Source organism: Montipora capricornis, chromosome 13, assembly GCF_036669925.1.
Source record: "Montipora capricornis isolate CH-2021 chromosome 13, ASM3666992v2, whole genome shotgun sequence".
Taxonomy (NCBI): Eukaryota; Metazoa; Cnidaria; class Anthozoa; order Scleractinia; family Acroporidae; genus Montipora; species Montipora capricornis.
Genome location: NC_090895.1, coordinates 12,173,228 through 12,183,227, shown reverse-complemented (window position 1 = coordinate 12,183,227; position 10,000 = coordinate 12,173,228). Strand labels below are relative to the sequence as shown.

General features: G+C 37.4%; 1 protein-coding gene across 1 annotated transcript; it reads left to right on the top strand.

Annotated features, from left to right (window-relative positions):
* Positions 1-5,122: 5,122 nt before the first annotated feature.
* On the top strand, positions 5,123-9,277 carry LOC138030520 (uncharacterized). The gene is made up of 7 exons (XM_068878422.1): positions 5,123-5,264; positions 6,110-6,204; positions 6,368-6,805; positions 7,245-7,541; positions 8,020-8,143; positions 8,579-8,643; positions 8,887-9,277. The coding sequence occupies exons 1-7, from the start codon at positions 5,123-5,125 to the stop codon at positions 9,241-9,243; spliced, it is 1,518 nt and encodes a 505-aa protein (XP_068734523.1). The 3' UTR covers positions 9,244-9,277.
* Positions 9,278-10,000: the final 723 nt, after the last annotated feature.

Sequence of the window (10,000 nt, the reverse complement as noted above, 5' to 3'; positions counted from 1 at the left end):
TAAAAAGCAATCTTGAAACAAGATTACTTGAGTCCTAGTTATAAGGGACAGTAAACCTTGTTTCAAGTTACTGTCTCCAAGTCAAATAGTTAAAAAGCAATCTTGAAACAAGATCATTTCAGTCCAAGTAAAAAAGCAAAAATTGCAAAGTGAGGCTCTTTCCAAAGTGACTTTGATTCTTACTCAAACAATTAAAAACAATCTTAGAGTAAAATAACTAAGAACCACTTTCCAGAAGAACAAATTTTATTTCAAGACACTACCATACAAGGGAAACATAAAGAAACCACAAAGGAGGGTCACAAAACTTACCCTCCCATTTTTGATCTGTGTTAGAACAAGGTCTCACTGTTTTGTTATTTATTTTTTAGTGTACAGCTTGGGAAAAATCTGCTGACACATCACTAAACATTAACATTGTAATTAACATTGCAAAATACAACTCGCAACACTGAGTGCAACTCATCAAATACATTGTATATCATGTACCTCAAGAATGACAGTCTTTTAAGTAGCATTTCAACATAAACATATCAATGATAAATATTATGCAATATAACCTTACATAATAACAACTATCTTCTGACCGTTCACAGTGATTTTAAGTCCAATATACGCCAACTAATTTTTAGATACTCAAAAAGCTCTCCTTGCAGGTAATAAACTGTTTACCCCTTTTTTTATGAGCATGGTATACATTATAAAAAAACAAGTCACAGTGAGAAATGATATCATATCCCTGTGCCATTTCTGGTTCTGAGACTTCAAAAGCATTTAGTTCCTCACAAAAAGAATCTGTACTCATAGTCATGACTGCAAAGAATGGTTTATTGTGGGGAACAAACCATATTTTTGATATTTTAGCAAACTGTGGCAGGTCCATGTCATCCAAGCAAGTGATAAGAAAGTTGTTTGCACCTGTTTTGTACTGGGTTCCACATACTGTAACTGAATTATACTGAAAGACATTTATGGCATCACATCCATTTCTATAATCCAGTTCATAAAACCTTGTTATAGTATTTAATGCATATTCCAGATCATGTCCAAGTAAACGTTTTCCTTTTCCAAATGTAATATCATCAGACACCATTGGACAAGGGTCAACACTTTCACCATCAATTTCCAAGGATGTTGCACTGTCCATACTTTGATGTCTTCGTGCAAGGGAGAGTGGTAGATTCTTGAAATTTTTTATTGCACGGGCCATGTTTTTAAAGTAGGAATGTTTGCCTTCAAATCGCATGCACCAGCTCCTGATAAGTGGCCCAAACATTAATATTTGGGTGGGTAAATGAACCAAATAATGTTGTTTTGGCAAGATTTGTGCGTTTGGATATATAGTCTTAAATGAGGTGAGGTGTTCCTTAATTAATTGTTTTAAATAAATTACAGAACTATAAGTAACTTGATGAGCAAAACAGATACACATAATTTCCAAAAGGGAAAGGAAATTGATCCAATGTGGGTCATTGTGGTCTACTTTGCCATCCAAAAGCAGGGGTAGAATAGAGGCAAATAACCACATTTGGCTTGCACTTTGGCCCAAATTGGAATTAGACTTTAAGTCTAAGTCAACTTCCTTTATTGGAGCTGGTTTATCTTTCAACTCTGAATAACCATAGTCAAAATTGTTGACTGCTTGGTTAAGATCATGAAGAGTAAAATGACTGTTGCGGAAGAAATGCTAAAAGAAAAATTTCATTTCGTAACATAAAATACCTTCTAGGAAAATGTGCATAATATCCTGGGGAAGCTGCTTAGTGATGTCAAAATATGGAGCCTCTGAAATCTTAGCTCTGCCAGTAATTGCATAATTTTTTGAAAAAAACTTTCTCAGATAATTTGAACCAGCATCTTCTATCAAAGACACCTGCTGCTCATGGCTATTACTATCTTGCAGAATGAAATCCTCCTCCAAGAAATGTTCCTGCATTTGTTCCCAAGATGTCATACAGTGCCGACATTTTCTCCTAGCCCCACCTACACTTTCCTTAAAACAACCAACCCCTTGACTTGCAGGAGTATCTGCGATGACAGCAAGAATTGCACCTCTTAAATAAACTGTACCTCCTGCTATGGTGAAAGCATAACCCTGTTCTCCTGCCAGCTCTTTGAGGTCTTCCACCAAAGGCTTCAGCACCTCATTTAGACCAAATTCCCTTATGTACTGCTTTTTACAGATAGCAAAGAGGTGAATAGAATTTAATTTTGCGCGATAAACAGATTTTATGTTAGCTAGGTGGTAGTAAAAGAAACCAAGTTGACGAATCTTATTCGTCATTGGATTTGCTACATTGACATCATCATAGTATATGAGCAACTTAAGAGCACAGTCATCTGTTGAAAACAGAGGGTGGCTCTGCACAAATAGACCATCATTAAAATCCTGCAGAAAACCTCTATCTTTGTCCTCGTCTCTTTCAGAAAAGACCATTTTAAGGATAGCTCTCGACTGACATTGTGCTTCAAGGGTCTTCAAAATTGGAACATAGAAGAAAACTTTCTCAAGCTGCAAACATCTTATTTTGTTTCTCACTCTTCTGTAGACTCTTGTCCTCCCCAGCACTTTCTTTAAAGGCTCCTTGTCAGAAGAAAAATATGTTTCAGGTAAGTCTTTACTGTAAAGCTGTGCCAAAAATGGGAATATAGGAGAAAAGGAGGTATGGGACAAGGCGAAGTGGGTAAGAGATGCCTTAAGTTGCTATCAAAACTTCTAACACAACTGGGACAGGGCCCTCTCATTTGGAACAGAATTACTTTTTGACTTTCATTAGATGACATTTTCAATCTTTCACTCTTCATTTTCCTTGTCTTCAGATTATTATTTTTACTTAATCACGAACCCTTTTACTGCCAAATGGTACAAAAAATTTTTGTAACCACAGCTTCTCCTTTCAATGCTAACAATGTGACCTGACCACAGTGATCAACTGAATTGATAGTTTAAAAGTTGGTCAGATTCCCCTGGAAAAGCAAAAACATGATTTCTTTTATAAATAACTCCCTACCACATAAGGCAGTGAATGCTTTTGAAATTCTGTCAACATCCAAGTGGTCTTCAAGTCTTCAAATGGAAAAAGAAAATCTGCAAATGCAGCCTCTAGACCTGGCACTTGTTTGATGCCTGCATCGTCAAGGGTTTCCTCCACTCTTCTTTTTAGCCGTCTGCATGCCATACTGAAGAAATCTGATGTTGCCTTTGCAACTCTTTGTGTAGATGTTTGCGTAAGCCTGTTCTGTTCCTTAATTTTAAAAAGGTATTTCCCCATAATGTCACCAAGCGTTTCCTCTTCTTGACATTTCAATGTGATATCTGATCCTGAATCTGATACAGAAGATGAAATGCAATCCAGTTGATCCTCAGTATCACTAACTGGACAACTACTGGGTTCATCAAGGACTTCAACCCAGGGCATATCAGCTGTGTCATCAGCATTCCAGATTCCTTGGATATTAAAAATAGCAAACGGATGAGAACTTTCTACATGTAATTGTTCAGTTTTTATTTTTTCTGTCAGGTCGGTCATGCACCACATCCACCCCTTCAAAAGTCCCAGATCAAGAACACTCTTAACAAAATTCCGAGTGAGCTGCTGATATTGAAAGCACAATAACTAAAACTTTGAAGGATTATCATTGAACTCACCCGATCCATTTGCAAGCGTTTCCAAAACCACGTCTTCCCTTTGGCTGTTCAAAAACGCCCCATGATTCTCTCGAACATGTCTTGAAAATGAATTCGCTTTTTCGTAAGTCCGTTCACAACCACTGATTCCACAAAATGCAAAATAGCTGTCGCTGTTGTGGTTGGTATTTATGTGGCTCAACAATAAATACAGATATATTGCAGAGAAAGTACACAACACACACCTCCACGCCATTTCCTAAGCCCCTCGGACATTAACAATCACACTTTGCAAGGCCAATCATTGGCTGAAGAAATAGTAAGAATACCTGCTGACCAGAGAACTCTGATTGTGATTCGACAAAACGTGCCAAGCATACTGCCAAGTGCTCTTGGGTAATCTTCTGTTCACGGGGAATACTTCAGCTCGATGCGAAAGGTGAGTTTTCCTTGGTCAGATTGTTACCTGTTTTGTAAGTTAATGTAGCAGAAACGTAACATGCCAAGCTTCGTTTTTATTTGATTCTGTTTTATGACGACGCTAGTAACATTTTAGCGAAATTACAGTCGTTGGTTTTCACGCTTTTGGTGTTTCGAGGCACACGGATAATTTTCCCGCCATTGAGGTACCCGCTTTTTGTTGGCCTTTTATCAGCAAATTCATTCATCTTTTAACTGCCTGACATACGAAAAAGTTGTTGAGCTTGCTCATGTCTGGTACTGTTATGTTTTGAACGTATTCTTTGGAGATTTTGTTGTTTAAATCGTGTACAAACAGTGCTTGTATGTGCAGCCAGTAAGGGCATGCACGGATATGTGCACCTTGTGTGCCATTCGCCCAGAGGAATCCGTGAACGATAAGACTTATATTTCCGCAAATTTCAACAATTTTTAATTTTTTCCATCGCAGTCATGGTTTGATCTTGGAACACCTTTTATTTTTTGTTTTGTTTTTTGAATCACAAATGCCAGAGTCTTATCGAAAATCTGGGTGTGCCAAAAGCACACTCTACTCTATACTGCCGCTTACATGTAACAACATTTATTATACAATGCTGATGCTATCTCAATTTTGATTGGCTAAAAGCACCCCGCTAATTCTAGATGGCGCTGTGTCATCGCGTCACATCTACAGACACTGGCATTTATGCATGTAGGTATGACGCGTTTTTGCAGACAATGGTTTTCGTTCTGTGAAATGTCTCAACGCTTCTACATTTATAATTGTATAATAAAACAATTATTGGATTCGGTTTTCGCATGATAGCGAAATTATCAAGGCCTCGGTTTGTGTTATCCGCCTCAGCCTTCGGCTTCGGCAGATAACACAAACCTCGGCCTTGATAATTCTCACTATCATGCTCAACCTCAACCAATAATTGCTTAGAGTCTGCCCTCTGAGCGTACTGTTTAGGCAGCAGCTTGTAAATGTGTGAAGTGTTGCCAAAGCATGTTTTTCTTTGTTGCAGAGTGATAATTTTATCATTCACCATCATGGATGAGGATGAAGCAGTGTCAAATGTATCTCTTTCAAGTTCAGATAGCAGTGCAGGTGTTGCTGAATTAAGCAGTAAATCGTTGTTCTCGTATCTTCAGAAAAAGGGCGTCTCAGCCGATCATTGTAAAGTTGTAGAATGTGAGTTACACCATTACTTTTGCATAAGCATAACCCACTGATATTTCCTCTGAGTCATTTCTTATTCAAATGGGTTGTTTTCAAAGTCATGGTTTGATAAGTATGACCCTGAAAACACAAGAAAAGGCAGTGAACGTCTTATAATTTAACAGTAAATGGACTTCAGTTTACTTGCGATAACATTTGTAATATTCATTCCTCTTTTATTATAGGCAATAAAATAGATGGGAAGATGTTCCTGAAACTGTCAAGATTTGATTTGAAGGACCTTTTCCCAGACGATTTTCCAGCAAGAAAGAAATTATGGGACATTCTTAGTATATAGTAAGTTTAACTATTGATTTTACGGTTCTGTTCCCACTTATGTGTCCCAATGATTTCCCCTTTTTAAACAGCAGAGTGTACAGTGTACCTTAAAACGTTTTCTTCTAACTTCCTGTTTAAATAAAAAGGGTGTTTTTCTCCAAAAACAATAGTGGCTTTCTGAGAAATTCACTTATGAACTAATATGATCCTCTATGCAGGTGATGAAAACCTTTCTCTCTAGCACCTAAAGTTGTTATTGGTGTGTTTTTCCTGGAGAGAGTTGGAACTACACAGGCAAATAAATTCCTCCCAAGGAGGGCAAGGAAGGGACAATCCCATAAAAGCTGGGCTGGCATCTCATTTTACTTTGTTAGTCAACCAAGTGACTTGCGTGACTGACTTGTAGACCTCTCTTTATTGACAGAGGACACCAAATGATTCAAGTGAAATTCAGTGGCAAGAAAACGTGCAGGTTATGCCTTCTTACTTGTAGAATGCAAGTCTTTTAATTGGTCTGTTGTGATTCTGATCTAATGTAGGTTATGTTAATCTGGGTAAGGTCATGTACAGTCATGGAATTTTAGAAGCTCAAAATATCATGAACCCTGGTCACAACTTTCCCTATGTTTTATATGTTAGCATAGTATTTTTGATGTGCCCCAACCTGCCAGAACTATGGGCTTAGTCCAAGAAGGATTTGTAAATACACCACATTGAAGCAGTTTGTTTTCCCATTGCAATGAGTAGTATTACAGTGAAAGGGTTAACATTTTCTTTTTTTTTTTTTTTCATTCCAGAACTCTGCGATTATTTCTCGAACTGCCTCTTCAAGTTCTGTGTCCACCATCTCAACACTGAGTCCAATAAGTAGTTCTTTTGAAGATGAAATACCTCTGTCTCAGTTGAGTGGTGTACCTAAACTGAAGAGGAGCAAGCCCAGAGAATTTCCAGCAGCAGGAAAAAAAGCAAAGACCACTCTCTTGGGGGAAGACTTCAAATTACCTGCTCTTTCAGTGAAGGTCAAAAAGTGTGTGGAAGAAAACATACCTCTTGATGACGCAACCAGAAGGCAGCTGATAAGAGAGACTGTCACCTGCTTGGTAGCTTATGCAGATCAAGAACGCCTGACATCAGCACATTTTACAGAAGTTGCAAAACTTCTATGCAAGAGTGTACCTGTCTTGTGTGATGAAAAACCCCCATCATGGCCTGAGGATGTGGAATTTCAATTCTGGGTAATTAGTTTGAGGCATTCTTTTTTCATTAAAAATTAAGTAGTGATTGGACCCTGGTAGTTCCTTTCATTAAATAGAGACTATCTGGGTACATTCCTGTGAATGACAAAGTATTAATAACTGACAGCAATGTGAAGGCCTCCTATTAAAGTTATTTGCTATATATGTCAAGAAATTGTTGAATAATCTTTTTTGTGTGTTAGCAAGAACCATGGGCTGTTGTATGCAAGCCAGCCCACTTACGTTCTAAATTTCATGCAAATTAAAGGAGGTTAAGAAACAATCACAATACATTAGAACTGGCTTTGTTTGGTTTTATGACGCAGACTCCATCATAAGTGAAGGCCTGCCTTTGTATGTTGATTGCAAGCTGACTTTGTAAATTAATTTGATATGGATCATGATAAATGTTCTTTTGTCCTCACTTTAATCCTTGTAGGCCTCTACAAAGTCTCTTCTCAGAAAAAGGCACTCAAATGTAAAGAGTTTTGAAAGAAATTCACTGAAAAAAGAGGTCAGTGACTCTGTGATTGATGTGGGTGGGGATCAAACTGAAGAAGACCTCAAAAAGCATGAGAAAGAACTGGAGAAAGAGCTTAAAAGGAAGCCCATCAACTGGAAAGCGGTAGAGCAGCTGCAGAGAGTCACATTTTCATCAAGATGGGATGAAATTAGTGGCAAACATGCTGTCGAGAAAGTCCTGGAGCAATATCCTTACTTGGATCATGAAAGAGTGGTTAGTAACAGTTCTCTTTTAAGCCTTTATGATGTCAGCTGTGTATATTTTCAAACATGAAATTATGTGGCTACAATGTGTACTTATGATATGCAAATAGCAGGCAGGCCAATTTCATTCTAAGTTAGTAGACCAGCTTTTTATCGCAAGTTGTCGGTAGTACAGTAATGGTTGCTCTGGAATTATTCAGCAATGTTGTGATTGAGGCCACCATTTTTGTTCTATTCCGTCAGCATCAATCCTGATGTTGCATGTAGTAGCTTAATGGAGGGGACTTTGTATTTGACTGCTTAACCCACTGACACCTCAAATGCCTTACACACTCCCAGTTGATGAGTAAAACGGTCTGGCATTAGACAGTACAATCTGTTCAGTCTCACTCCCAAGTGTCAGTGGGTTAACAATAATTATTAATTGCTCTGGTTGTGTGTAACTGGACAATACTAATTTACTATTGTTTTTTTCTAAATCGCAACAGTTGTTGTGGGAGTTGGAATTACACATCTCCCGACTGAAGAAACAAAGTTGTAATGTCAAGATCTTCATTAGCCGTTTGGAAAAGCTTTTGAAGTGTTTCCTGACCAAAAGCAGCAATGATGAATGTGAGTTCTTTTAAGAGTGGCACTAAGTCATTTATTCAAGATATAACTTGAGCATGACATGTTGGAAAATATCTGTTTTGGAGACTGGGAAAATTTTTAGACGCTTTTAATTACATGTACGCTAAACATTCTTGGTTTTATTCCTAGAACAGACCCTTTTTCAAAGACAAAATCAAGGGAAACTACACGTAGATTTGTAAAATGACCATACCTATTAGACACTCTACAATTCTAAAGATTCCACCATTGCTGCTTGGTATCACTGCCAAGTCTTACCTGTAAGGGGGGGGGGTAGGAATCCAAAGCATTTGAAATCAATGATGTCCAAACTGGACAGGAAGGCATCCCTAATGCCACAGTGTATTATTATCAGTCAAAGCTTAAAATGATAATAAAGAGCAAGAACATACACTGATTGATTTTCCTTTGAAACAGCATTAGATGCACTGCAGCATATTCATCAACCATTCAACACGGAGCCCTTGCTACTGACATTACCGGTAGGTTGCTTAGTGTGCTACCATACCTACCAGTTAAGGCAAAAACAAACATTTTTCTTGTAATTTTGCATGTTGAGTAGTTTTTTTGTATGAGATCTGATATTGTATAACAATTAACACGAGGACTCTATTTGTTTGCCTGAAGTATAATCATCTTTACTTTTGTTGGGTAAGCAAAAGGAAATTGTTATTATGCTGACAAGTGGTCATTTACAGTGATATCCTTTCATTGACGTATTCTAGGCAAGTGACAACATGGAAAGCTTTTTGAGTAAAGTTCCGTCAAATCATCCCTATTTGGTTTTCACTGAGGGTGAGGGCTGTCTTGATAAAGCTCAAGTTTTCCTTATTTTGGAGAAGGATGTGTTGTGCGAGTGCCTACCAGTCAGTGAAGATATCAGCGTCTTTGCATCATCATTGGTGTCTCTAATTGCAGTCTACTATACTTTCAATTTGGAGTATCCAGATGGCTGGAAATATCTCTTCAAGATTTTGGAAGAGCATGTCTTGGATATTCCTCCAAAACGGAAAAGCTATGCTTTGAAGCAGCTTGAAAATAGACTTCTCAAAAAGCTCAATGGAGCAAGCAGCTCTGTTTGACTTAATATATATTTAGAACATTAAGGCCGGGTCATGCAGAGTTGCACCGTAATGCCATTGTGTTGAAGAAAGAGAAGTAGTTCCATTGATATTGTTAAGGGAGATAAATCATGCTAAAAAATATGAAAACTAACAGAAATTTAAAACTCTATCTCAAGATTTCTGAGAGCGTGCATTGTAGTATGATATGAAGCTATATAGTTTTGTTATCTGAGTTCAAGGAAGTGTCAAGACTTTTATTATATTTTATGGGAACTTGGTTGTTTTAAAGTATTAACTTCATGTAGGTACTTTTACATCTACATTGGAACTTCCACTGTAGCACAGTGTGCATCAATTTTCAAGTGGTACTGCTAATAATAACATCGAACTGATAGTAAGTATTTTTCCCCCTTGTTTTAAATTTTTAAATGCTTGTTTTAGTAGGGAGAAATGCATGGTAAATTTCTAATTTCAGGCGAATACTTCACTTGTTGTAAGATATTTTTACCCGGTTTTAAGTGGGATCATTTATTGTTGTATCTTAAATTGAGAAAACAATTGTTCTAGTTTTAAAACGGTTTTCCACTTGTTATAAGCGTTTTTTTCCTGTTTTAAGTAAATTTTCACTTGTTGTAGTATCTTAAATTGAGGAATAAATTTCTTGTTTCAAGCAGTGTGACTCTTGTCTTGAGGTATTAAATGTTCTTGTTTTAAGGTGACAACGTTCTTGTCCCAGGACCTTAAAATAAGATTGTGTTGCCCTGTTTTAAGGATT